The sequence below is a fragment of the Pisolithus orientalis genome (assembly GCF_024613125.1).
Source record: "Pisolithus orientalis strain OTSU chromosome Unknown F5J12scaffold_48, whole genome shotgun sequence".
NCBI lineage: Eukaryota > Fungi > Basidiomycota > Agaricomycetes > Boletales > Pisolithaceae > Pisolithus > Pisolithus orientalis.
In genome coordinates this window covers 1-27,925 of record NW_026260829.1, presented here as the reverse complement: position 1 = coordinate 27,925, position 27,925 = coordinate 1, and the positions used below count along the sequence as shown (strand labels likewise).

The following is a 27,925-nucleotide window of genomic DNA, read 5'->3' as shown; positions in this document are numbered from 1 at the left end:
ATTCATCAGCTGTATCCATGTCCACCTCACCAAACACCTTTGGTGTGTGACACCAGTCACTTATTCTGCCCAATGTCATTATAGCATGATGATATCAGTGAGAGTGACAGAAGGGATGTGAGTACCATGCTTATAGCTATTGGAGACATGGGAATGATGGATGGTCATGGCACACCAGCCCTATCAAAGGTCCATTGGATCACCAGTGAGTAGATGGAGTACACCTGTCTGTCCTTACCCCACAGTGCTAAAGAGGGAAACAGATAGCAGAGGATTTGGGTCGGATCCCATCTCCTCACCAGTTGATTCCACAAGATGAAATCATGCATTCACCCCCACCACCAGCAGTGAGTGTCATTGCTTCCCCACAAATAAGTGACTGGTCACTTGTCCATGGTCTGGGTAACCTATCCAGGGTGATGTAAGGATGGTGTCACCTACAGCCTACAAGTCAGCCCCTCTCCCAAAATCCCCCCAAGCACCAGCACCACCATTGCCATCTCTCATGGTGGGTCTATCAGAGTTGATTTACTGAAAATCAGACTCAAGTTCCTTCAGTCAGCAATCCAAACTCACAAACAAAACACTGGCAATGTTGTACCACCTTCAGTGCCATTGACCATGACTCCAGGACTCATCTCCAATGAGTTTCTGAGTTCATTGGATCTTGCAGTGAATGCAGAGTTCCACTTCCTGATCTGCTGGGTCTGTCAGATGGCATTGGGGGTGGGAGATGTTGAGAGTCATCTAGTGAAGATTCATGGGAGACAGTCAACCTACAGTGAAATGACCTTGAAGCTGATGCTGATATCATTGGAGGTGGCTGATCAGTTGCCCACTGACATCAGAGGGCCTAGAACATTGGTCCATGGTTTGAAAGTTCATGATGCCATGGCTTGCAGTCACTGTTCTTTTCTTTCCAGGTCAACAGAGTATCTAAGGAAACATCATTCCAAAGATCACCCAATGGAACCACAGCCAAGAAATTGGAGAGCTTGTAAAGTCCAACAGCTGAAGCAAGGGACAGGGGATCTGCAGGCATTCTGGGAGATCAAGGATCATGCAGAAAGGCAGGGCCAGCCATCAGCCAAACAGGTTCTGGTGGACCTGTTGCTCCAAGAACTGGAGCCCACATTGGAGGTGGTCCAAACACCACTAGATGGTCACATGGTAAGCCCCTGGTTATCGACAACACAGTGGCATGAGCACCTTCCTGGAAAGAACATCAGACAGCAGTGTGGCCTGGTCATGTTACCCAAGACAGATGATGAAGACATTCCTGGACTCAGAGAGATGGTGCAAGTATACTATCAAAAGGGCCTCTCCCTGCTGGAGCACACAGGAGAGATTGTCTGGAAAAGGTTGAATTCCCCCAATCTGTTGAAAAGGTAAGCAGCCATACATCCACAGATAAGTGACTGGTCACTTATTCCTTTCCAGTGGCCTGTCAAACACACCCTTCCACAAGCACCTGTATGAGTCAACCATGAAACAGTACATTGTCCCAGTGGTGATTCTGCTGGCAATGTTGATCAGACAACAGTACAGTGGAGGGCCATTCTCTGGCTCAGATCCCAAGCTACTGGACCTCTTGGCAGTGCTTTGCATTGGACAAGGAGATGCAGAGGCTTTTCCACTCATCCATGAGTTGCTATTCCAGCTCTGGAGCACAGCATGGAAGCATCAAGGGGATGGGGACATTGTGAATCCCACTGAAAGGTGTCTTGCCCTGATGACTCTCAGAGAAGATGGTGCCTTCAAAGAGCCACACCAAGTCACCCCAATCATAGCCAGGTTGGAGTACTGCATGCGACTCACCTTTCTCATGGAGATCCAGATCCACAGTTGCATGCAGTCAGACCCCCAGAAGGATGATGAGGAGCACTGTTCAGACCTGAAGAACTTCTTTGTGGAGAACACCTGATACAGTTTCTCTCATCTACATTCCCTGCAACACTGAGTGACATCCCTAGCCCTGGACACCATGAGCCTTCCTCAGGTGTGGTGGACAGACACCAAGACCTGGAAGACAATGCTCTACCAAGGGGAGCAGGTGGACTTTGCTGATCTTTGCAAGGTTTTTGAGGGTACAGAAGCCAAGCTGGTAGAGGCCTGGGAACAGGGGATCCTGATGGGTCAGGACATCAGAGTGGACTATGACAAGATTGCAGAGGACCTGGTCAACAAGGACATTGGCTATTCCTTCCTGTCTGATGTCAGAAATCCACAGCTTGTGGGTAGGGGTAGGTTGGTGAAGCACTTCCTAGAAGATGAGGAGATGTTTTCCCACTTTGCCATGATCAGGCAGGGAGCCATCATATGGAACACCAGTGCCCTTCAAGCATGGTTGAAGAAGTATGCAGAGCTGCAAAGCTTGCTACTTTTGCAAGCCCAGATGCTCAGTGGTGCACCAAGTCATGGCACAGAGCTCACTGCAATGACCTATTGCAACACTCAGACCCAACTGACATGGAACCTGGTAGTGCTGGGAAAGCATGTCTCCCTGCTCTGTCAATACCTCAAGACCACAGCATTGACAGGGAAGGACAAGCTGATCCCTCATGCCTTGGATGCCATCACCAGTGACATCTTGGTACAGGACTTGGCCTTGGCAAGACCCTTTGCAGAGATTGCAGCCAAGGCATGCTTCCCAGACAGGCCAGATGTGGTGGACCTGTATTGAAACCATGTCTTTGTCAACTATGACCACCTCTTTGACTCCAAGGACCTCTCATTGATTATGAGCAGGCACAGCCTTCCAATCATGCACTTTGGGCTGACCATCAACTTGTGGTGACACATCCAAACAGCATAGAAATGAAAACTTGGCTGTGCAGTGGAGGATGTGATAGAGATGGACAGGGAAGACATCATGGAAGCCCTGCAGGCAGGCCATAGTCAGTCTATGGAAAACTGAGTGTATGGCATCAGCATGGAAGCTCTGGCTGGAGCTGCAGAGGACATGCTACTTAGGGTTATGAGCCCCTGTAGGGTCAATTCTTGGCTGACCCTAACCCCACACACTTCCTATTTGGGCACTGGGGTTCTGTATATGGCAACAGAGCCCCTATTGCATCATGAGGTAGGGTGAGTGATCATGTGATGGTGGCTTTGGCCATCCAGGACAGCCATCCTGCACTGCAGTAGGCAAGTCACATGACTGAAGTGCACTCATACTGCTTGGCCATCCAACATGGCCATCCCTCACCATGGGTGCATTGGTCATGTGACCGACATGCTCATATGTGGATGGCCATCCAAGACAGCCACTTGAGTCACAGACACAATGCTACAAATTGCATTGCATGAAATATCATATATAAGTGCAGCAATCCAAGTATATGTGATGACATCTGTAATACATACAGGCAATGTGTTTACTAGAACATAGCCAGCAGCACCAGCAGGCACCTTGTTTACCATGCTGGAGTGCAGTCATGACTGGTGGGTTTTGCTGTGCAGAGTCAATTGACAGGCAGATGTGTGGATGTTGAAAAAAGCATCTCATTTTTGGGTTGGAGTGACCTTGTAAACAAGGTGACATTAAGGAGATGATTGGACAGCTATATGTGGCCATATTGGATGGCCATCCAAGATGGCCAACATACACTCTCAATACCCATGTGAAATAAATATCAGTTGCTCATTCTCACTGTCAGTAGTCCAGTCCCAGGTGTCTACCAACAGTAAGGCCCATCATCACATTTGCTTACCCTTGGTAGTGCAGTGTGGCCATCTTGGATGGCAATCCAACACCATGGGTATCGGGTCACATGATCCCACCCTTGACTGTGTGGTGTGGCTGTCTTGGATGGCCACCCTGCACCATGGGCAGCTGGCTCATGTGACTGAAGTGCACAATATGGCCAGCTGTCTTGGATGGCCATCTGCCACCTGAGACTTTCATCACATGATCTGATACTTCCAATGCAGCCTGCCATCCAAGATGGCCAGGGTGTGCCTCATGCACTTGATCATGTGATTAAACCCTGTGTTGCAAGTGGCCATCCAAGATGGCCAAAGAGTACTTGCCCATACCAGTGTACAATATATATATATTGCTCATTATCACTGTCAGTAATCTAGTCCAAGCTGTCCATAGGGTCAATTGCCAGTTGGCCATCTGGGATGGTCAATGCTATCATCAACATGCATGTCACATCAACACTGAGACCCACATGCAGGTGGCCATCCAAGATGGCCGTGCACCCTCTGCGATGCATCATTCAATGTCAGCAGCTCTGGCAATGCTATTCATGATCATATCAGATATGCAACCTGATTTTTTGGGGTTTGACTAAACACAGTCAATCAATTATTGATCTGATTGGAAACTCTGCGACTATACATTGGATCAACATGTTGATGCTGGCATGGTCATTAACATACACAAGGCTTGGACTATAAGAATGCAATTCACATCAATTCTTCCTTCCTTCTCTTCTCTTCTCCCACTCACCATCTCCACTTCCACTGATCATTATTTCTTTTCTGGATTTACTTGATTGCAATGCCTTCTCAGTCATTAACAGCTGCTTTGCTTGCTCTCACATCAGCAGGACTGCCTTGGGGTGTGCCATCTTGGCAGGCAATCATTCAGATTCCTGGGGAGCCATGGTCAACAGTCAACAATGCTCCCGAAGATTCCCCCTCACTCTATGTGCCCGAGTGGATGAACCAAGTTGCTGCACAGGTCAAGGCATATGTGACTATGGTGTTGGGCATGCCTGTCAGGGCCCAGGACTGCTACATGGCCAAGCATGTGCTAGACAAAGATTCAGCAGCATGCACTGCATGGGCTGCCTTCATCAGCAAGAGGTCCTCTCAATGGGGTGTCAACAAGATTATTGATGAGGTCCTTGAGACTGCTGGCAGAGCTCCCAATCAAATGCTGCATGATTTGGGCACAAAGAGTGTATGTATAATCATCACCTTAATCAGTGTAATACCACACTGATCCAGTTGCCTCATGCTGAGCCTGCACAGATCTACAATTGCATGACCCCACTTGCCCAGAAACTGTTTGGGGATGATGCATATGTAGGCAGGGAAAGCTTTCTGAAGGAGGCCATCATCAAATTCTGCTGAACAATTCTCACCTTGAGTTGGAATCGGTATTGTAAGGGGGTCACATGCAATGTACATTTGATGGATACACTCTACAATGTGGTAATGGAAAACTGGAAAGGTGCATGACAATTGGGATGTGAATATAATGGAGTTCAATGTGATCTTTAACAGCATTCAGTGTTGAGGGGACTACCCACACCACCAGTGCTATCAGATTGTTCATTAAGGATTTGTGCAAATTATTGAAACTCTATGTCCAATATGATGACCAGGAATGGCGCACTTGGGTGGAACAATATATGGCAGACATAGTCAAAATGTTGAGAGTCATTTGCAAGGAACTAGGCAGCAAGGATTCAGACAGTAAGTTGTGTCAGAATTATGAGTTGCCACTGATTGCAAAATATCTATAGAACTTGCCAAAAATCTAAGAGATATCTTACTCAGTCTCACAAACAAACATGACATCCAGGCCATCACCCAAGCACTGCTGGTCTCAATTGAAGATCTTGATAGTGCTGAATCTGTTGAGCCCATGGAACTCGATCTAGATGCCCCAATTGAGCCAGATTGGAAGGAAGGGGTCAAGGCATTGTCCAAATTTTCTGATGAGCAATTGTGGCAGAAACTCAGAATCCCTGATCAGTGACTTCCTTTCTTCCAACAATGGACTGACCTGGATGGAATGATTGATCCTTGGTCAGATGAAGGCCAGGCCTGACTTCAAAATATGATGGAGAAGAGGGAATCACTCCAACTGTGATGGCACCAACTCATTGGAATCTACTGTATGCTGGAGAGTGTGTTCAAGGGCAAGCCCATCTTACTGATGGATGGAGTGGGACTGGGGAAGACCCTTCAGGTGCTTGGTGTGATTGTGTGTCTCACTTACTATTGGTATGTCTACATGAAGAAGAAGGCATTTCCAGGAGATTTTGGTCAGTCCATCACATTGTTATATTTCTGCAATCCCCTCATTGTGTTCTAGCTGGTCAAAAATTCAACACTCCAGATGGTAATGTCCCAGACTTGTCACATGTGATTGTATGCCCTGTCAACCTGAAGCAGCAGTGGGAGAGTGAGATCCAATGTTTCCTAGTGCCAGCCTCTTTTGATCTCTTTCCATACACCAGTCATTTGGATTCTTGCAGGGTGTGGTGGATGGAATTGTTCACAGTCAGCAAGTAACTGTTATGCCAAAGGATAATCCTTGCAACTCAAACAGTAAGTGAATAATTTATCATTCACCCCATTACCTATTCACTGTCATCATGTCAGGCCATTATACAGCCCCTGGGGGAATTATAATTACAAACTCCCAACCATAATTTGGGGGAAATAATGCTGGGAGTCGATAGATATGTCCATTGGGATGTCCTGGGTGAAATTTGAATGAAATTGGCAGTCAGAAAAAAAATCTATGGGGGGTAGAAGGATGGTCAGACCATGAAGTGGTATCTCTTTGGAAATACTTCTGGGAGGCTGGAAATCATTTCCATTGTCTTCAGTGGCATTGATAACATCCAGGACATCCATCCCTTGCAAGCTGGCACCCCCTCCTGATGTTACTGGATTGCCATCCCTGGGGTATGAGGAGGGGATTGGGTATGTCAATGAAACAAATATGGGGACCTTTGTAATGCAATTCTGATGGTCTTGTAATGTCATACAGATGGGGTAGACATGATTCAGACAGCCAGATTGATTTCTGAAATTGTTTTGATGAAGTGAACATGGGGAGGGGGGGTAACATATCTTACATGGATATTTTGACACCTAGGAATGCTGCAACCATTGTCATCATCTGTTGTGACTTTCAGGCCCTCCAGGACAACCATTCCTGACAAGCTTTCATGCTTCCTAAACTTTGCAGGATTAGCACCCCCAGGATAAGAGGAGGGGAATGACACATAGGGTCCTTTCTGGTGTGATCCAAATGGTCCTGCCATGTCATTCAAGTGGCAAATTGTTTTGATGGAGTGAAGCTGAAGAGGGGGGTTCATGTTGGGGCCAGGTATCATCCCAAGATGCCAAACATGTTGCTACCTGATCAGACTACACTAGGCAACACTGGGTGTCAGTTCACAGGAATGGGAACCACAATCTATATCAACATTGCATTCATCACTTTCTCCCTCTGTACCCATGTCCTTGCATCCCCCCCCCATCCCTCTGCTTCCCTCTATGAGGTGGTCCCCTTACCCTCCACCCTATGCAAGGCCTTCCCTCTTCTTGCTGGAGGCTTTCAAGCATTCTTTGCCTTTGATGACTTCTTAGTCTGTGCATCTTTCAGCCTCTGCCTTTCTAAGATGAGGGCCTTGCTAGCCAGCAGTTTGTCATATCCTGCATGCTCCAGGAGCTCCATCTGTAGTGCATTCCTGGGCTTTACCACTCAAGATGCTTGTCTCCTGGCCTGTTGCTGTTCCTTCTCAGTGGAGATCCCCTTGATCTTGTAGAACTTGGGATTTGTCACCAGAACCACCTTCTCACCCTCCACCCACCATGTCTTCCCAGGACTCTTTTCACTCCCTTTGGTCACATCAGGTAATGTCTGAAGGACAGAAAATATCCTGCCAAGGTGGTCCAGGACCTCAAACTCCTCCAGGGGTGTCCTGTTCTTCATCACCTGGTAATACTCCCAAATATAGCCAGGCTTTGTCCAGAAGACATTCCATGGTGACCTCTGTGAAGGTTGTCCTGCTGTGGGTCCTGGGAAAAACAGGTTGACCCTCTCTGCAAAGCTTGACTGTCAGTGACCAGCCCCACCACTCCCTGCTATTTATGCATTGCAGGCCTTAAATTCACAGGCATGAATTGTCCTGAAGGTCTGGTTCAGAATCCAACACTGAATGGCATCTTCCAAAGATGTTGGCTCTGGTTTTCCCTCTGGACCTGTCAGCCAAGCTGCATCCAACTGGATCCAAAGCTGACAAGTAAACAGAGTGAAATGTTTCCCTACCACTGGCCCCAGACTGGACAGTTGGGCCAACCACTTCCAGTCCTGCATGATCAACCAAGGCTGCAGTTGGATGGTCCCTGTCAATTTAGCCCATGTTGGTCTGCTGCCAATGGGAAATTGTTCCACTTCATCCAGAGGGGGAATCCTTGGCCAGGCAGGTTGTCCATCACCCCTCTTCAACTTTCCCTCCATCAGCTTGAGCACCTCCAGGTCATCATGATCCTGAACTTCTGGAAGATGGGGAACATGATGCAAGTCCAGGTCCAAAAGGAAGAACATTCCCAACCGCTCACACACCCTGGAGACCTGCAGAAGGGCCATGGACTCTCTCACATGGAAATCAAGGATTATTGCAGTGGTGGATGTGCACCAAATCATGTGGCAGATGATGCCAGTCAGAATCCCAAGGTTGGGTGGTTCCAGTTCCTTGAGAGAGATCTGAGCCAACTGGAGGGCCCTGATGTGTCCAGCCATAAATTCCAACCAGACTTTGGTTGGGATCCAGAGAATAGGATTGGAGGCTAAAAGCTCTTCCATCTGCAAAGATGGAAGCATCAGATATGAGCATTATCAAGCTTGGAAATGCATCACCCTTTGTGGCACCACCATTATTGCCTGCTCCACAGCAGCCCCACTCATCCTGTACTCATCTCACACCCCATATGACCTCTTCATTGCATCTCCAGAATACATGTTGATGGCCTGCATGCATTCCCTGATGAAGTCATTGTTCAGGGCATAAGCATCCTTGTCCATGACAAAGGTGGGACTGTTGTCATTGGGTTGGATCACCTCATAGGCCAGATTATAAGCACTTCTGAATGGGATATGAGTTTGCCTTGCTCACTCCTGTGACATCTCTGCTTGGATCCCCCCATACTGTCCAAGCATGCAAGTGTGGTGGGCATTTCCTCACAAATATCCACCTGCCCCAAAGGAAGCTTCCAGGGCATCCAGTCTCCACAATCCCATGAGCTTTTCATCACATGCGGGGTGAATGCTGACTCCAAAGTTGACCAAAAGCTCCCCATTGGCCCTGTCTACCATGTGGGACCAATCCAGAGCTGGAAGTCCATGGAGGAGAGCTTGGACCAGCATTTGAACCACTCCTGACAGGGTGGTTTTTGTCCACAACTTGATTCCCTTGCATTCCAGGACAAAGAAGAAGGAACCATAGTTTGCAAATCATGAAGGATCCTCTTGGATGATTGCCTCCATGGTCTTCTGGATCTGCTTCAACACCTGCATAGAAAAGGGGACTGCTTTTGGCCAACCAGCCTTCTTGGTTTTGCCACCATTTTGTGCCTTGAACTGCACTTCCTTCAGAGTGAGAGAGACATATGGTGCACTCAAAACATCTGCATGTGCACAGATCACTGGAAGTAGGACATGCTCCCAGAAAAGTCGAGGACCTCCTTTGGGATGCAATTGGCATGCTTGTGTGTCATCTCATCCCTGTGGATCATCCTGGGGAAGCAAATGTAGACATTCATGGTGCCAGCAGCATTGCTCAAGGCACCAAACACTGTGTGAGGTACTCCACACAGAGGAAATGCCATGGTCAACCATTTGGTACAGCTTCCAATGGCACTGGAATCTGCCTCTGACTGAGGCACAAGGATGTCAACATACACATGATTGTGGTTGTGCATAGGAGCCTTTTCCTTGATGATGGGACCAAGGTAGATGGGCAGTGGTGTGTTGAACTGTAGGGAATGCATCACCCATATGAGACTGTTGATGTCCACTGTGACTTCCAACTCCTCTGGAGTCACCAACTTGTGATCCAGCTCCAGGTCCAGGCAGATGTGATGTCCATCCTCATGCCACCCATTCACAAAGGTGTTCATGAGACATTCTGAGGTGCTGGAGCCAATCTAAATCATCTGAGAGGCACCCAGTATGACCACATCATCTACATTGACTCTTGATGGATGGGGCACCTGCCAGGTGAGGGAGTAATTTCCTGTAACAAAGCAATCAGAAGAGGGCACCAGGGCAGAATATGAGCACTCACCAGTAACATGGTTGCCAATTTGATGAGAAGACTTGTAGTTAGCTGGAACACCCACTTGGAGGATATGGTCTGACAATCTGATGGGGGGACCCAAGTAGAACATCTGGTTGAAGGAACTCAGCAGACAATAGCCATAATCTTGAAAGGATGTCCACATCCCAGGCTGATAGTAGGGCTCCTCCATGATCTCATTGCAGTTGTGGTCCTGGTGCAAGCTTTCCAAGACAGGCCCTCCTTCATACTCATCAAACCTGTGATCAAAACACTTCCATTGTTGACCCTGGTATGCAGGGAGGTATACTGGTGGAGCTGGGCATGGAAAATGGTACATTGTTCCAGCCGACCAGTCCTTGAGATGCTTGCATTGCTGGATGATCTCAAGGGGATCATCTGGAGTGGATTCCCCTTTGACTTGATGACCATGGGCAGCCCAAGGAGGAAGTCAATCCCTGGCTCTGGCCCTGCTCACATAAGGGTAGCACCAAAGGAGATCCCTGAGATGCTGAGACTTGGCATCCAGAGGCAAACAATGGTCTTCACCTTCATCTTCAGTGTCAGTCAGAAAGTCACCATCAGAGTGCACATTGGGGTTCACTACATCACTGAAGTCATCCCCCCATTGGCAGCAAAGGCAGTTGGCCCCAATGACATTCAACTCACAGATGATGGTAGCATGTTGCTCTCCAGATGATTGGTTTTCCACATCCATGAGGATGTCTTCACTGATGGCTTTGGTGTCATCCCACTGTGTCCATATGTGGCCAGGTGGAAGGGTGGTTGTAGACAAGTAATGATAGGCCTCCCAGCACCTTTGACAGCCCTCCTTCACCATGACAAGCATTCTTAGGCAGAGATGATGACCACAAGGAATTGGAAGGATGTGGATGGTAGGCCTGCCATCACCAGATAGCCCTCCTCTCATGAGTGACTCCATGACAAAGGATGCAATGGGCCCACAGTCAAAACCATTCTGTGACCAATTGTACACCTGCACATCAACTTGGGTTGGGTCGATGGCATCAAATCCATGAAGAGATGCTATGTGTGTCCAGTAGAAAGGGCCATTCCATGTGTTCCAGTCATTGTGCAATGGGTCATAGTAGGGATGGGGGGTTTCAGGGACACATTTGATGTGCCTTCCAAGGATGAATGCAAGGTTCAACCAATAATCAAAGACTGCAACAAAGAAGTGACTGTTTTGCATCACCACAAAGGCAATGGGAACAGATAGATCAGCAGGATAGGAATCACAGAGATGGTATTGATGAAAAAATTGAATCTCCTGTGCATCTGGTAAGGCATGGGTTCCCCCACTGACAGATGGACTGACAGAGAACAAGTTGGCATAGTGAACATGCATCCTGCCCTGGACAGCATACCATTGGGACAGGAGATGAAAGTTGAGGATGCTGGAATCAATCCAAGTTTCATACCAGAGTGTCCCTAGGGTCTGGTAGGCCATCCCCCATGTGGTAGGCCTGGCCATGGAACACACTTTCAGAAGCAATCATAAGCAGACAGAGAGAAAGAGCACAGAAGAGACTCACTGATGATATCATGTACAGAAGGTGCCCCTGACTCCTGACTCAAGTCCTGATGGGGTGGATGTGATGGTGCAACTGATGGGCCATGCACATTCACAAAGGAATCATCAGAGGCATTGCTTTGATGCTCCTCTTCTGACCCACTCAAGTGGTTTACCATGGCCTGGCACTTCACATATATCTGGTTCAGTTCATCCTCATCAACAGAGGAATCTGGATCTTCTGTAGGAGTCATTGCTCTGGAAAGGAGACCACCAATTATTACACTGTAGGATGGGGACAGAGGAGAAGAGCATGCTGAGTCTGAATGATGAGATGGAGGAGAAATGGCCTTCATGACATTGTCAAATGCATGTCTGATTTCACTTTCATCAGTGGAGGATGCATTGGAAGCAGCTCTGAGGGCTCTCTGGGAATGTGTCTGGGGTACCATGGTGGTGGAATGTTGGTTCTTTGCCTTTGCCAATCCAAAACATGTAATGCCATGCCCAACCTGATGAAAAATTTTCAGGGTCTGCCCTGGCTAACTGAGAATTGCAAGTGACATCATGGGTTACCCTCCAACTTTTTACTTTGCCTCCCAACCTGACATGGCCCCTCCATCTAACAAGACCTGTATTTCCCTTCCATCATCCTCCAAGCTAAGTGGTAGGTCTCAATTAGACACCAGCAGTCATTTAAGCTCATCCAGCCAGTGACAAACCTCACCAGTGCAGGTGAAGACATCCTGAATGGAAGGGAGGAAGTTCTAGAACACATGACCCACACCTTCCAAAGAGGTGATAAGTAAGAAAAGCCTGGATGGGTATGTTGTTCACTGACAGAAGCTTTAATTAGCATATTTGTACATGGTGACGATGGCAGCCTGTGGTATGCTGTGATCAAGGACATCAGAGTCCAATGCTTGAAGAAAAGTAATGTAAGAGATTTCCAGTGCCACATGGGTGTCCACCCTTCTGACATGCAGTACAGAAGGCATGGGTTGAAATGCAGTGGTACTACAGCAAGAGTGACATAGGAGACAAAAAGTGAGCCAGCTGTCATTGAGTTCCTTGTATCTTTGACTCATCATGGACAAAAGCAGTAAACTGGATCCAAGTGATTTAGATGACCTTAACTACATTGGTAAAGGCAAGCAGGACATGCTGAACAACACAGAACATGGTCTAGCAAAATATAGAAAGGGGGGGGTCAGGTGGTCATACTCAAATTTATCATATACCATCAGAGAAAGCATTTTTCAGGTTGCTACATTGTGGATAGTCTTTCTGACACTGGTAAATGTGGTTAAGACATGGCAGACAATGGTGAACATTGCCTAGCAAAATATAGACTGGGGAGGTCAGGTGGTCAAGTGCAAACTTATCATATACTGTCAGAGTCAGTGTTTGTCAGATTTCTACCACTGTGGATGGTCTTACTGACATTGGTAAAGGTGGTCAAGACATGACAAACAATGATGAACATGATCTAACAAAATATAAACAGGGGGAGGTCAGGTGGTCCTATCCTTCTGATCCAAGAAGGATGCCCCATCCTACCTGGAGTGCAACCTTTAGTCAGCAAGTGCAACCACCCAATGGGGAGAGTGCAACCCTTAGTCAGCAAGCACAACCTCCATTGCTCTTAAGATACATGTATCTTGCACTACAGGAGAGAGCACAACCTTTAGTCAGTGAGCACAACCACCAAATGGGGAGAGTGCAACCCTTAGTCAGCAAGTGCAACCTCTGTTGCTCCTATGATACATACATCTTGTGCTACAGGAGAGAGTGCAACCTCTGTTGCTTGTATGATACATGTATCTCATGCTATTGGAGAGAGTGCAACCATTAGTCAGCAAGTGCAACCACCTCATGTGATGTGTAACCAACCCATATAAGTAAATTGAGTATACATGCATAGTTGGGTACCTGATGTACTGTCAGAGCAATCACCAAAAATGCAGTAGCGGGACGCACTCGGATGAGTCTGGGTCGTATGTGCCATTTCTCAAACCAGCTGCAATGGTGTTGAGCAACGGTTGTATGCGGTTAAGGATGATGGCAAGTTGAGATACATGAGAGGCGTTGTCCGCTGGAGGTCTGTTAAAAAGTCAATGAGAGCAATGAAGAGGGTATACGAATCTTACCCGTCCTCGACCACCACTCCACCCAGCGTTTCCAGCGCAGAAGTAACTTCCTTCTTCCACTCTTCCTCCTCCTCCTCCTCCTCCTCCTCCTCCTCGTCCGCACCATTCAAAGGCACTGGCATCTCCTCAAGTGCTGCTAAAGCGCCCTCCCAAAAGCACCCTCTGAGCTTTAACATTTCTGAGCTTTGCTTCTCTTCACAGAGAACACTGATTTGAACCCAAAGATGATCCTCCCAAGTGCGACATGCCGACCTGAGGACAGTGAATGTCTGCGGCATGGGGGTGAGTGCTGCATACACGACTCGCTCCGGATCAGAAAGGTTAAGCTGTAAGGAGCGTGTTAACAGAACATGAAAGCGTAAGGTAATGAACTCACATTCAAAGCAGCACGTATGCAGGTCGATTTCCAGAGGCGTCGGCGTTGATTTCCCTGCCATCCCTCTGCATTGTCCTCGTCATCTAACCCATCATCACACTGTTCATTCCCTTCGCACCGCATGAATTCCACACAAAAATCAAATCGAGAGTGTGCAGACATACCCATTGCTTGCCATTGGAACAACAACGATCCTCGAATACTAGCAGCTCTCCATGGCTGATGTGCTCTGCGACACAGCTCAACCGTGTTGACTAGCCGTCCAGCTCGAATGAATGAATAGATAGCTTGCGTGAGTGTTTTTTCGAATGCCTATGGCAAGTCCATGATTCGTGATCCAGTACAAGCAGACACAGAATTGCATACCGTGTCATCAGCAGCGAGTGTTTTCCCATCTCCTCGACTGACCACATCTGGATCTATCTCTCTCACCAGACCCTCCCTCGCACCCGCGCCTGTCCTCAATCCCTGCATCACGTTATACTTTGTAAACTTCCAGTATCCAGTCGTGACTTCGGGATGCCGAACTGTGGATGCTGTTTCATGTAGCCACTCTCGGACAACGACGAGCTCAGAGAGGAGGGGCGAAGCGTGTATGATTGCCTGTGCGAGGGTGGATGTGAGCGTGAATGGGTTTTTTGCAAGGAGGGTTTGGGGGTGGACGCACGATGCGGGATCCATTTTGCATGCGCTGTACCCAGGTCAGCGACGGGGTCCTCGTGATCGACGGCGCACACCTATGGCATCAAGGCCTGCAAGAGCCCCCATGTATTGGCTTCCATGCACAGAGCGTCCAACTCAGTTTGTGAGACATCAGTCGACGCTGTGCGCTCGAGCTCGTCGATTCTAATAGCATGACCAGAGTGAGCGAGGTTGGACACGGATGAGACACACAACACACTTGTCGCGACACAAATGCCGCAATCTTGGAGCAAAGCCAGTTGAGGGGTCCAGCAGAGCTGCGAGGTCATCTTTAAGGCCCTGGCATGTTCCGAGGACCTCTGCACACGCTGCGTACAGCGAGTCTGACATTATTATATGTGGTAGTCAAGTTGTGAAAATGACTACACAAGTACACTGTTGTGATAAGCCTCACGCTCCCCACTCATCAACGGACTCGACCTCAGACGGAATGACAGCATGATCAGGGAGCCACCCCTATCTAGTGAACTCGATGAGGACTCTCCAAGTATGTCAGAGCAGATAGACACCCTCTCGCCTTCAAGAGCACGTTTCTGGAGTGCACCCAGTCCGCTGTGGTCGGCTACGATGCCAGAGGTGGATATGACCTGGTGCCAGGGTGTACTTGAGGATGTTGACCGAGTAGTTTGACCACTGAGGATAATCAGACCAGTCGAGGAGACGGATGCAGGGGGGGACATATGTTGGTTGACATGTCTGACTTAACGAGGCACACCGGCCAGTTTAGCGATATGCCCGCACGATGTAACCTTTTGCGGGGGGATCAGCTGGATAAGATTGTAAACCTGCCCACAGTCAGCATGACCCGAGGAAGATGCGTATGTACGTACGCAAGCATTGAACTGGGCTGCGTCGTCCATTTGACGGGTGCGAGGGGATGATGTCCTGTGCACGTCTTATATCACTGCACTGGCCACAGTCAGGTCGTCCGTGGATACCGGATGGATTTCGACTACATCGCACCCCTCAGGAACGACATCATCCGTTCAGTACATACTCTCTAGGTGTCCTGCCCCAGAGGTTCATCTGCCTTCTTGACCGTTCAACTAGAACTTTTATTTGGAACTACCAGCGAACTTGACGAACAACTGGGTTCACACCACGACATTCTTCTTTTTCTGAGGAGTGCACAGTTTTTGAAGTTGCCCGTTAGGCCAGGTGCGTCTCGAGCTGGTTGTCCATTCCATCAAAGAATTTCTTGCATTCATCCTTCGGTTCTGCAGGTGCCTTCCTGTCATTTGCATTAAAGTAGGCTGCCCTTCTGTCCTCATCCTGCTTCCTTCCTAGGTCTACTGGGACTAACGGACCTGACAAACTTGAGCTTGTATGTACAAGTGAAGTTTACACTCTTCTAATGTATGTACCTCCCAAGTACGTCACCCGGGCTTCCCGCACGGAACTTGTAAAGAGAGCGGTGGTGGTGACGTCACTATATGCTCGGTACTTCAGGTCGCAAGTGGCGGTGGAACAGCAGGTCGGAGTGACAGGAAGCACTTGGGGAAGGGAAAGCATATGGTTGATTCACCCCAAAAATCCGATGCTAGGTATGAGATGGACATGGACGAAGACAGTTCCGGAGTGCGAATGCTTAGAGAACTCTGTTTCCTCCATCTCACAGTATTCCGTGCCTTCCTGTATCGTATGGGCCAGTTGACGAACATGCTGGATTACAGTGTGAGTTCACAGATATTTTGTCGAATTTGCTTTCCATTTCCCAGTGATTGAACTTTATTAGACATCTCGTGCATATGTCGAACATTTATTCCAGTCACCATCAAAATTGGCCATGTTGTCAGATGCACTTACAAAAGAGATGTTAAATCTTGTTTTGGTTCACCTATTGTAAGTTATTTTACACGCACTTCTGACCTGGTACGATTACTAGTCATCCTAGTACTGCCCTGCGCGTTCAGAATCCTGAGGCAGCAATAGCAGTGACCAGCATACTGAGCAGTCTTATTACTGTTCAGCCATTTTCCGATTTGTCGTCGCAGGGGTTATGGTAACATGTGCTTACCCAATCTGTTGTGTTCCGACTCATAGAATGTCTAAGAGAATACTATACTCCAGGAGGGTGAAATTCTTTCCAAAAAGCTTGTCTGGCGTGGCTTCTGACGTATGGATGTAACCTTGCGACAGTGGTTGTATCTGCACTGAAAACAGTGTACGAACCCTTTACACCTATCCTCGTTTCAGATGGGGAACAATCTGGAACCAATGGCGCACTTGCATCGAGTAAGCGCGTTGAAGCTCTCTCTTACATGTTATCGTTTTCGCAGTGGCTGGGGATTGACAGTATCTGAACTCATTGCTTAGCTACATGTATACCTGCACAACCTTTGCAGTAACTGGTAGCCTTGCGCCAATGGGCATAAAACTAGCGACTAGGGTTATGCGAAGCCCACTGCGCGTTCGCTCGCTGCCGGCAGGTACAGATTGTGTAAGGATGTGTCCTCACGTCCTTACTCTGCTTTTCGAGGAGCTTCGGTGTTTTCCCAATATTTCGGACTCGGCATACCTCGAAACAATCCCAGCACCGTATTCAATGAATGGCACTGAGATGGAAGGCAATCTGTTGTTCGATGTCTGTTTCAGCTTAAAATATCTCACACCATTGCGGTAGTACGTGACGCCCTCGATGTGCAAGTGGCGGGAGCCACAGGGGAATTGTCTGTAGATAGTTTTGTATGCCTCTTCAATGTGATTGGAGAAGGAATTGAGGACCTGGGCTTCCTGTGGGTCAATGCAAAAGCTTGATACACCTCTCAATGATCTTGCACCTCAAGGTCTGTATCAATTTGCTATTCTGATTATAAGTAGCAGGGTTCGGTAACGCGTCACCACAGGAATTCTCAAGGTGGTCTAAGCATTCGTAACACGCTGCCTCGATGCCTTCACCGATCGACTTCACCTATGCGGAGGTTCATTAGAATTGAAAGAACATTATCTGGAACTGATCGCAAAGCATTGTTCTGACAGAGTGTCATCACTTTAAACACTTTAGTCGATGACATTCTTATATCCATTGGCAGCCTGCTGTGCATTCAGTCGACCTTGGGAGCATCTGGTCTTTGCTCTGTAAAATCCTATCGGGAACTTCCATCCACCACGACACCGCCACCTCGTTTGCGATTTTTCAGTGCGTCACTTCCATAGCAGGCTCTCTGGTTCATCTGAAACGTGACATAGTTATACATATGCTCCCGGATTTAGTCTTCGTCTTGCGTCGACTGCTGCTGACCACCAGGCACATGCGTTCCCAGCCAGGAGCTAAGCAGAGTAAACTTGTCGCAGGAACACTTCGGTATTGGATTTCACCATCTTAGCCGCTCGGCGTTGCTGAAAGCCGTCGACTTCTCATTGCACCACTGTCAAAACTGTCCCTCGTGTGTACACAACACGACACAGCGCGATTGCTGCCGAAACACAAAAGCTGAAACTCTGGCAAAGCCTTTCACAAAACATGTAGGGCACGTCCTCTTGGCATACATCGACTCTACGAACGACCTGTTGTGTATCCTGACGCCAGATATACGACGAGAACTCGAGCCTGAGCTATTCTCGTTATGTGAAATGTGTGGCGAGTACAATCGAGATGCTCTGATGGTCTCTGCACTGGATTCCGGCGGCAACACTCTCATGAAGTCATTCTGGAGGGAGCATGAGAAGCAGCGATATGTGGGGAAGGCGTAATGTGATATGTATCTATGGCCATAGAATTGTCTTCGCCTCTCAGAGAACAACAGAACCATTTGCCAATGGAAGGAGCACCAAGGCACATGTTCTAAAAGGTTATTCTATTGATGTCTAGCTGGAAAACTACGTAGTGGCGTCTGAATGACTATGGCATGGAGATTGATAGGTGTACCATTAGATTGTCCTCCAAATTTTATATCAGCTCCCATGGCTATCGGTTGCAGTCACCCACAACGTAAAGAATAAGATCTCTTCTGGGTGGAGTTACGGGGGATTAAGGGGGTGGTCAGAACACAGCACTCACTGGTGATGCATTTTAGAGACGGAGTTTGGGTCCTGTACTGCGGAGGGGTGACAATAGAGTTGGCATGCTCAATGATGGTCGTTGTCGACATCACCAGCGGATGCAGTCATAGCACGTCGGTTCGTGGTTCAGACCCTGGCCCCATGATTGTGCGGGCGCCTTGGACAGGCCACTTGTCGTTTGTACCCCTCGTGCTAATACTAGGTGGGTTAACAAAGCGACATATTGCTTGAGGGTTTACCAACTGCATGACCGAGTATTGTGGAAGAGTGTTTTCGGAAACCAGATCCTCGAGGGAGGAGCTGTGGGGAAGCCCCATTGTGCTACAGTGTCTGGTGTGAAGGACGAGGCGAGCACGGAGACACAAGGCCACTGAGAAGATCGGTAGTACGTTCCACCAGGAACATAACTAGTGTACCTATCGAGCTGGCTTCGTACCGCAGAGAGTATGGGACGAGCTTTCACTGGGATTGTTATGAGCAATCGAAGATAACAAGGAAGGACCGATAGGCGAGTCTTTCCCTTGCCGATGCCTCACCAGGACTCAGTCAGACGACGGGAAGAAATGGGACGGCCCAGCAAGAATTTGGTGGTCGTAGTTTACACACGTCTCAGGCTGTGCACAACAGAGAGGCACGTTGATTCAACGCTACTCGAATCCGCAGTCCCTTGCCCTTCGTATTTCACCACCACCGTCCCCAACGGTCGTACTACAGCACGCTTACTATTCGAGGCATCTTAAGATTTGTTTCTCATCTTCACATCGCCATGGCGCCGAGATCTCTTCGTTCCTGGTGGCATTCGCTGCGGCGTTCTCAACCTACGAGTCACGATGCTAGTATATTACTCCCCACTGAAGCTGCTCCTTCAGTTTCCCTGCATGCAGTCGTCCCCACACAGGCTTCAGGCGATTGCTTAGATCCTGCAGAGGCCAAAAAGCAGATTGATCACATCCCTTCTCAAACCCCGAGTGGCAATGCTGGTGTGTGACTAGTTGTAATTCTGATTGTAGGCACTCTTTCATGTTGCTTCGCATGCAGTCGCCCCTACACGGGCTTCAAACTATCGCTTAGATCCTACTGAGGCCAAAGAGCAGATTGATCGCATCCCTCGTTTTCGCATTCTTGTCATGGGCAGAGCAAATGCGGGTAAAACAACTATTTTACAGCGGGTCTGTAACACTATGGACCAACCTGAGATCTTCGACGGAGAGGGAAAGAAGGTATGTGTATGTGCTATGTACTTCATGTTTGTTAACATATCATTCTGCCAGGTTGATACTGGGGTGGTGCAGGGTTCACTGAAGGTAAGGCCACCACATGAAATTATGCAGGGCTCACATCAAACTTGTGCAGCGTGGTTACCATAACATTGAGGATGAGCTAGTGTTTAAAAGTAACATGCACTTTGTGTTCCATGACTCATGTGGATTCGAGGCGGGGAGCGAGGCGGAGTTTGATAGAATGAAGAAATTCGTCACATATCATGCCAAGGCCACCAAACTGGAGAGGAGAATACATGCAATTTGGTAGGGACATCTCTGACTAGCATGCCCGGAAGTGCACTGACCTGGTCCTTGAATTGATTTAGGTATTGCATTCCTTTGAATGAAAGCTGTAGGATGGTAACAGCAGCTGAAAAGAAGTTCTTTAATGAGTGTGATTCAGGGCACGGTATGTGTTCACAAATAACATGTTGGATTTGGTGCAAGGATTTAGGATTTACACAGTTCCTGTGATTGTGTTACTAACAAAGGCAGATACCTTAAACCTTGATGCAATTGATGAGCTTATGGAAAGGGGTTTTACTGAAGATGATGCAATGAAAGAGGCACCAGAGGTAGAAAAACAGCTGCAAAAGGGCTGTCTGGAAAAGATCAAAGGGTGGCTGAATGAAATGAAGTTTCCACCTCAAAGCTACCTGATGGTCACTGGTAAGTAAGTCATGAATGAAAAAACTGTGGATTAGCATGTGTCTCTCCAGGCATGGAACAGGAGAGTGCAGATTGTGAAGAGCTATTGAAGTGCACAGCAAATGCTTTGACAGAGGAAGGGCTGCAAGGACTACTTATGTCATCACAGCAGTCAAACTTGGGACTCTGCATTGAATTTGCCATAATGAAGTGAGTAGTAAAAACCAAGTTCTACAGGGTACTGACTACAGAAAGGACATTGAAGAGGGTCATGAACCAGGTGGTTGAACAGGTTGAACTGGACAAGTTAGCAAATGACCTTTCAACATGGTTCCCATTTGTAAGCAACCAGAGTGTTGGAGGATTGGGTGGCTAATTAGGTTGTAGTGGGTGTGTGAAATGCTGCAACTGCAAGTATAACTGGCACTGAAGGTGATTGTGGCTGCTGTGTTGGACTGTGATTGACAGAATGTAAGTTGACTCATTGAAGATGGTAGTGGGTGCATGCTGACATGTTCACTCCCACCCTGATGGACTGGGGTTCATAGGAGGTGAGTGGAGTCATGGCAGATGGTGGTGGATGCATGCTGACATGTTCACTCCCACCCTGTTGGACTGGGGTTCATAGGGAGTGAGTGGAGTCATGGCAGATGGTGGTGGATGCATGCTGACATGTTCACTCCCACCCTGTTGGACTGGGGTTCATAGTATGTGAGTGGAGTCATGGCAGATGGTGGTGGATGCATGCTGACATGTTCACTCCCACCCTGTTGGACTGGGGTTCATAGCAAGTGAGTGGAGTCATGGCAGATGGTGGTGGATGCATGCTGACATGTTCACTCCCACCCTGTTGGACTGGGGTTCATAGGGAGTGAGTGGAGTCATGGCAGATGGTGGTGGATGCATGCTGACATGTTCACTCCCAACCTGTTGGACTGGGGTTCATAGGGAGTGAGTGGAGTCATGGCAGATGGTGGTGGATGCATGCTGATGTGTTCACTCCCACCCTTTTGGAATGGGGTTCATAGCTTGTGAGTGGAGTCATGGCAGATGTTGGTGGATGCATGGTGACTATATTCACTGCTGCCTTTCTTGATTTGCATGCATAGTTTGTGAGTGGCTGCATGAAAAATAGCCATGGATGGTTACTGAATTTGATTTTCTCTCCTACCCCATTGTATTTGCATTCATAGAATGTGAGTGATCTTGTGGAAGCATCTGTTGGAGGAGAATGCATACTCACAGTCCTTACTGATTCACTCTTCATCTCTGGGTCTTAGGGAGTGAGTGCTGTTGACATTGCCTATTTAGCATGCCTTTTACAAGGCCTTCTCATCAAATAGATGGTGAGCTTGCTCACTGCATGTATCTCTGCAATATTGCTGAGGCATTTTGTAGGATGTGGGTGCACCTCTTTCCTTGTAGTCTGCCTTCTTCTCATTTCTCCTCCTGTATTTCTCTCAGAATGTTAGTTGTCACAGTTCCTCTGAATTCCTCACAAAGACTAACTTATCCCCAGAATGTATGTTTTCCATTCTGCATCCTGCACTCATCCATTGCCCATATCTTTTACAGTTGGTTGGTCACTCTTTTTTTTACTTATAACATTAGTTCCATTTTACTGTTGATATCTTGTCAGGTGGTATGTTTCAATTCTTTTTTTTGCCAGCTGCCTATGATGTATTGAATTGGTTGGTCATAGCAACTCATCAGACACAGAAGCACTTCCATCTCCATCCCTGAATTGTGCACATCACAGCTGCATCCCCTGAAGGCACTTGTAGAACATGGCATTGGTGAATTATCTCTTTTGAGGCTGCTTTAATATAAAGCTCATGGTTACAGGTTGTGTAATTGTCTTTGAATACTTATTTTTCCAGTTGCAGGTCAAGGATAGGGGTACTACAAGGAAGGATTTGCAGCAGGATCTGACACTGATTGTCCAAAAATATCAGAAATCAGGTGTCCAAGAGATTGTCAATGCATGTATTGCTGAAGCTTTGCAGCAGCATGGTGACAGGGTGGATGATTTGTGCCCCATGCTTGTGGGTATAGCACAGGCAAACCAGATGTGTAAGACATATTCTTTACCACAATGCTGGAAGTGGTATTTGAATTGTCCACAGCAAAGAAATTCCTGGAATGAAATAAGACAATATCAGCTCTTATGTACTTCACTATTCTTGGTGAGTCCCTTGGTTTCCTTCTACTAACCAGTATGACAATTTAATTTGCAGCATCCCAATACCTACCAGTGTCTTTTTGTGAAATCCCCTATTACTGTAGAAAATCATGTGAAATTTGGTATCTGTTTGTTATTGTGTACATTCATGCCTTCTCATATAGTTCTATGCCACATTCAAATTTGAGTCCTGATTTCTTGCCATCAGTGGTTGGGAATTCAGATTCCTTTGTATAACCCCATATAGATTGCTGGAGTATGGCAATTTATACAACTATTTCCCAAGTCTCATATACATCCAAACTGCTGCCACAATGTCACATTTCTCACAAATTTGTCCATAATAATCTACTTCCTGGACCCTGCACAGAGTCTGGCGCATTAGGGGCTGTTGCATGCATGCATCAATAGGGGCTGTCGCATGCATGTGTCAATAGGGGCTGTCGCATGCATGCGTCAATAGGGGCTGTTGCATGCATGCGTCAATAGGGGCTGTTGCATGCATGCGTCAATAGGGGCTGTTGCATGCATGCATCAATAGGGGCTGTCACATGCATGCGTCAATAGGGGCTGTCGCATGCATGCATCAATAGGGGCTGTCGCATGCATGCATCAATAGGGGCTGTCACATGCATGCATCAATAGGGGATGCATGTGTCAATAGGGGCTGTCACATGCATGCATCAATAGGGGCTGTCACATGCATGCATCAATAGGGGTTTCACATGCACATCAGGGGCTAATATTCTACTTTCCAGACTCCACCATTGCCTCTGCATGAAACCTGCACAGCCACTGAATGAAACCTACACAGCCACTACACAGCCACTGCATGGAACCATGATATGAGGAAATAAATACACAGGGACCAGAAAGTTGGTGAAGGGAAGCAGCACAGCCACTAAGAATCCAAAAAATAAGTGACCAGTTGCCTATCTGGACCCAAGATGACTAGCAAGTAATTAGCAAAAAAAAGTGGAGTTAGCAATGAGCACTGACTACCAATGATGGACTACCAAATAGCAAAAACAAATAGGGAACCAGTTGCTTATTTGGATTGAAGATGAGTAGTGAGTTGATTAGTGAAAAAGCAGACTATGAAAGGATGTAGTAGTGAGCATGCACCTACGATACAGCCCCTGGGGGAATTATAATTACAAACTCCTGACCATAATTTGGGGGAAATAATGCTGGGAGTCAATAGATATGTCCATTGGGATGTCCAAGGTGAAATTTGAATGAAATTGGTGGTCAGAAAAAAAATCTATAGGGGGTAGAAGGATGGTCAGACCACAAAGTGGTATCTCTTTGGAAATACTTCTGGGAGGCTGGAAATCATTTCCATTGTCTTCAGTGGCATTGATAAAACCCAGGACATCCATCCCTGGCAAGCTGGCACCCCCTCCTGATGTTACTAGATCACCATCCCTGGGGTATGAGGAGGGGATCAGGTATGTTGATGAAACAAATATGGGGACCTTTGTAACACAATTCTGATGGTCTTGTAATGTCATACCCATGGGGTAGACATGATTCAGATAGCTAGATCAATCTCTGAAATTGTTTTGATGGAGTGAACATGGGGAGAGCGGGGTAACATATCTTACATAGATATTCTGACACCTAGAAATGCTGCAACCATTGTCATTGTCCATTGTGACTTTCAGGCCCTCCAGGACAACCATTCCTGACAAGCTTTCATGCTTGCTAAACTTTACAGGATTAGCATCCCCAGGATAAGAGGAGGGGAATGACACATAGGGTCCTTTCTGGTGTGATCCAAATGGTCCTGCCATGTCATTCAAGTGGCACAGACATGGTATGGACAGCTGGATTGATCTGGAATTGTTTTGATGGAGCAAAGCTGAAGAGGGGGGTTCACATTTGGGCCAGGTATCTGATCAGACTCCACTAGGCAACACTGGGATTCAGTTCCACAGGAATGGGAACCACAATCTACATCAACAAAGGTCTGGTTCAGAGTCCAACTCTGAATGGCATCTTCCAAAGATGTTGGCTCTGGTTTTCCCTCTGAACCTCTCAGCCAAGTTGCATCCAACTGGATCCAAAGCTGACAGGTAAACAGAAAGAAAAGTTTCCCAACCACTGGCCCCAGACTGGACAGTTGGGCCAACCACTTCCAGTCCTGCATGATCAACCAAGGCTGCAGTTGGATGGTCCTTGACAATTTGGCCCATGTCAGTCTGCTGCCAATGGGAAATTGTCTGCAAACACCAGCAAACATCGCACCAGCACCATGGCCCCTGTCCAAATTGACTGTGACAGCCTGTCACTCATTTTGGAGCAGATGGAATGGCATTTGCAGCCTCTGGTAGGTTGATTGACTTTCATGTAATCCAAATAAATTACATCAGATATTCTATCAGTGTGCCCACCTGACCACCCCTGCTGAGACCATGCTGCACCACTTGAAATGGTGTTCATACCATGGAAACCTCTTCCCCTGCTCTCAGGTTGATAGGTACAGGTCCATACAATATGGGGAATGACAGACAACACAGATGAACACCAGCGAACATCAACCCCTTACCAAAGCCCCTATCCAGACCATGTCCAAATGCTGGGAGACCCTGGGACCTGGTTCAAGCACATTGATCATCATTCCCAGATTCCTGTATGTCTATATTACTGCATGTATTACAATGAAATAGAGAATCTACATCAGATAGTATACCAGTATGCCCACTGGACCACCCTGCCTTGGAGCATGCTGGCCCACTTGGAATGGTGTTTGTCCATACAGGCCCACTTCAAGGGTCCAGCATGCCATGATGGGGAGTGGTCAGACAGGATCATTGGTATGTTATATCATGTATGTAGGTTGTATTACAAGACATGCAATTGACATAGGAGAGTCAGGCAAAGATGGTTAGCACACTCTAAACAAGTCACAGGGTGTCCCAGTCAATGTGGACAGGGGCTTTGGTTCTGGAACAGTGTTCTTCAGTGTGTGTTGGTGTTCGCCCTGCTGTACAGACCTAGACATGTTCAGAACAGGTCAATTGCAATTGAGCTAGGGGGGATGAACACCACATCAAGCAGCCCAGCATGCTCCAAGGGGGAGTGGTCAGATGGGAACATCAGAATGTTATAAGATGTATTTTGGTTGTATTACCAGACATGCAATAGACCTAGGAGAGTCTGGGAAAAGTGATTAATGCATTCCACACAAGTCACAGGGTGTCCCAGTCAATGTGGACAGGGGCATCACTTCTGGAGTGATGTTCGTTGGTGTTCATTGGTGTTCGTCCAGCTGTATGGACCTGTAAATGTCCTAGCAAGGTCAATTGCAATTGATCTAGGAGGGATGAACACCACTTCAAATGGTCCAGCATGCCATGAGGGAGAGTGGTCAGACAGGAACATTGATATGTTATCTGATGTATTTTATTTGTATTACCAGACATGCAATTGACCTAGGGGAGTCTGGAAAAGCTGATTAATGCATTCCAAACAAGTAAACAAGTGCTCCAGTATGTTTACTCAGGGCCATCCATGCTGGACCGATGTTCACAAATGTTTGCCCATGTTCATCAGTGTTTGTCATGGTGGACAGACCAGGACATGGTACTACAAGACCCATGCAAGTGGTGTTTGTCCCCCCTAGGACCACCAAAGTCGACCTAATTTGGACATCCACAGGTCCATACAGCAGGACAAACACTGACAAACACTGACAAACACCAATGAACATTGATCCAGAACCAAAGCCCCTGTCCACATTGACAGGGACACCTGGAGACCTGTTTTGAGTGTACTAACCATCTTTGCCTGACTCACCTATGTCTATTGCATGTCTGGTAATACAACTAAAATACATCTTAAGACATACCAATGTTCCCATCTGACCACTCCTCCTCAGAGCATGCTGGATTGCTTGAAGCAGTGTTCATCCCCCCTCGGACCACCTCAATCAACCTAATTTGGACATCCACAGGTCCATACAGCAGGATGAACCCCATTGAACACCAATGAACACCAACAAACAGCAACAAACACCAATGAACATTGATCAAGCACCAAAGCCCCTGTCCACATTGACTTGGACACCCTGCGACTTGTTTAGAGTGCACTAACCATTATTCCCTGACTCTCCTAGGGTCTATTGCATGTCTGGTAATACAACCTACATACATGATATAACATACCAATGATCCTGTCTGACCACTCCCCATCATGGCACACTGGACCCCTTGAAGTGGTGTTTGTCCCCCCTAGGACCACTGCAATCGACCTACTTTGGAGATCCACAGGTCCATACAGCAGCACGAACCCCATCGAACACCAACAAACAGCAACAAACACAAACAAACACCAATGAACATTGATCCAGAACTGAAGCCCCTGTCCACATTGACTTGGACACCCTGCAACTTGTGTAGAGTGCACTAACTATCTTTCCCCAACTCTGCTATGTCTATTGCATGTCTGGTAATACAACTAAAATACATCTTAAAACATACCAATGTTCCCATCTGACCACTCCTCCTCAGAGCATGCTGGATCACTTGAAGCGGTGTTTGTCCCCCCTTGGACCACCTCAATCGACCTAATTGGGACATCCACAGGTCCATACAGCAGGACAAACCCCATGGAACACCAAAGAACAGCAACCCACACCAATGAACATTGATCCAGAACCGAAGCCCCTGTCCACATTGACTGGGACACCCTGTGACTTGTTTAGAGTGCACTAACTATCTTTCTCTGACTCTCCTATGTCTATTGCATGTCTGGTAATACAACTAAAATACATCTTAAAACATACCAATGTTCCTGTCTGACCACTCCTCCTTGGAGCATGCTGGATCACTTGTAGTGGTGTTTGTCCCCCCTTGGACCACCTCAATTGACCTAATTTGGACATCCACAGGTCCTTACAGCAGGACGAACCCCATCGAACACCAATGAACACCAACAAACACGAACAAACACCAATGAACATTGATCCAGAACCAAAGCCCCTGTCCACATTGACTGTGACACCCTATGACTTGTTTCGAGTGCACTA

General features: G+C 47.4%; 10 protein-coding genes across 10 annotated transcripts; 6 read left to right on the top strand and 4 right to left on the bottom strand.

Annotated features, from left to right (window-relative positions):
• Positions 1–621: 621 nt before the first annotated feature.
• On the top strand, positions 622–2,683 carry F5J12DRAFT_786048 (uncharacterized protein; the record flags this gene model as incomplete). The annotated part of the gene is made up of 5 exons (XM_051743363.1): positions 622–770; positions 924–1,170; positions 1,198–1,388; positions 1,441–1,909; positions 2,000–2,683. The coding sequence occupies 5 exons, from the start codon at positions 622–624 to the stop codon at positions 2,681–2,683; spliced, it is 1,740 nt and encodes a 579-aa protein (XP_051595764.1).
• A 1,827-nt stretch (positions 2,684–4,510) lies between these two features.
• F5J12DRAFT_897104 (uncharacterized protein) lies at positions 4,511–5,719 on the top strand (the record flags this gene model as incomplete). Its single annotated transcript, XM_051747998.1, has 5 exons — positions 4,511–4,915; positions 4,987–5,040; positions 5,125–5,188; positions 5,242–5,433; positions 5,484–5,719. 5 exons carry the CDS (start codon positions 4,511–4,513, stop codon positions 5,717–5,719), a joined length of 951 nt encoding a protein of 316 aa, XP_051595763.1.
• Positions 5,720–5,833: 114 nt separating this feature from the next.
• F5J12DRAFT_698839 (uncharacterized protein) lies at positions 5,834–6,210 on the top strand (the record flags this gene model as incomplete). The annotated part of the gene is made up of 2 exons (XM_051740472.1): positions 5,834–6,008; positions 6,059–6,210. Coding segments are annotated over 2 exons (327 nt in total), but the record flags the coding sequence as incomplete, so codon positions are not given.
• A 1,252-nt stretch (positions 6,211–7,462) lies between these two features.
• On the bottom strand, positions 7,463–12,023 carry F5J12DRAFT_786046 (uncharacterized protein; the record flags this gene model as incomplete). Its single annotated transcript, XM_051743362.1, has 12 exons — positions 7,463–7,816; positions 8,030–8,566; positions 8,687–8,821; positions 8,877–8,908; positions 8,956–9,172; positions 9,272–9,349; positions 9,442–9,906; positions 9,973–9,995; positions 10,047–10,326; positions 10,516–10,640; positions 10,707–11,540; positions 11,594–12,023. The coding sequence occupies 12 exons, from the start codon at positions 12,021–12,023 to the stop codon at positions 7,463–7,465; spliced, it is 3,510 nt and encodes a 1,169-aa protein (XP_051595761.1).
• A 1,500-nt stretch (positions 12,024–13,523) lies between these two features.
• F5J12DRAFT_963579 (107-domain-containing protein) lies at positions 13,524–15,479 on the bottom strand (the record flags this gene model as incomplete). The annotated part of the gene is made up of 9 exons (XM_051749972.1): positions 13,524–13,674; positions 13,722–14,047; positions 14,098–14,207; positions 14,262–14,409; positions 14,464–14,700; positions 14,765–14,834; positions 14,884–14,943; positions 14,999–15,122; positions 15,194–15,479. The coding sequence occupies 9 exons, from the start codon at positions 15,477–15,479 to the stop codon at positions 13,524–13,526; spliced, it is 1,512 nt and encodes a 503-aa protein (XP_051595760.1).
• Positions 15,480–15,500: 21 nt separating this feature from the next.
• F5J12DRAFT_726778 (uncharacterized protein) lies at positions 15,501–15,659 on the bottom strand (the record flags this gene model as incomplete). Its single annotated transcript, XM_051741748.1, has 1 exon — positions 15,501–15,659. One exon carries the CDS (start codon positions 15,657–15,659, stop codon positions 15,501–15,503), a length of 159 nt encoding a protein of 52 aa, XP_051595759.1.
• Positions 15,660–18,222: 2,563 nt separating this feature from the next.
• F5J12DRAFT_963578 (uncharacterized protein) lies at positions 18,223–18,486 on the top strand (the record flags this gene model as incomplete). The annotated part of the gene is made up of 1 exon (XM_051749971.1): positions 18,223–18,486. A coding segment is annotated over one exon (264 nt), but the record flags the coding sequence as incomplete, so codon positions are not given.
• Positions 18,487–19,567: 1,081 nt separating this feature from the next.
• F5J12DRAFT_897100 (uncharacterized protein) lies at positions 19,568–21,087 on the top strand (the record flags this gene model as incomplete). The annotated part of the gene is made up of 8 exons (XM_051747997.1): positions 19,568–19,781; positions 19,840–20,021; positions 20,073–20,105; positions 20,155–20,327; positions 20,390–20,472; positions 20,529–20,732; positions 20,783–20,921; positions 20,967–21,087. 8 exons carry the CDS (start codon positions 19,568–19,570, stop codon positions 21,085–21,087), a joined length of 1,149 nt encoding a protein of 382 aa, XP_051595757.1.
• A 4,063-nt stretch (positions 21,088–25,150) lies between these two features.
• On the top strand, positions 25,151–26,008 carry F5J12DRAFT_786042 (uncharacterized protein; the record flags this gene model as incomplete). The annotated part of the gene is made up of 6 exons (XM_051743361.1): positions 25,151–25,225; positions 25,376–25,528; positions 25,580–25,712; positions 25,735–25,782; positions 25,819–25,862; positions 25,907–26,008. The coding sequence occupies 6 exons, from the start codon at positions 25,151–25,153 to the stop codon at positions 26,006–26,008; spliced, it is 555 nt and encodes a 184-aa protein (XP_051595756.1).
• Positions 26,009–26,353: 345 nt separating this feature from the next.
• On the bottom strand, positions 26,354–27,768 carry F5J12DRAFT_786041 (uncharacterized protein; the record flags this gene model as incomplete). The annotated part of the gene is made up of 10 exons (XM_051743360.1): positions 26,354–26,517; positions 26,593–26,649; positions 26,677–26,694; positions 26,747–26,965; positions 26,992–27,016; positions 27,063–27,128; positions 27,153–27,281; positions 27,378–27,463; positions 27,613–27,636; positions 27,683–27,768. Coding segments are annotated over 10 exons (874 nt in total), but the record flags the coding sequence as incomplete, so codon positions are not given.
• Between the last annotated feature and the right edge of the window lie 157 nt (positions 27,769–27,925).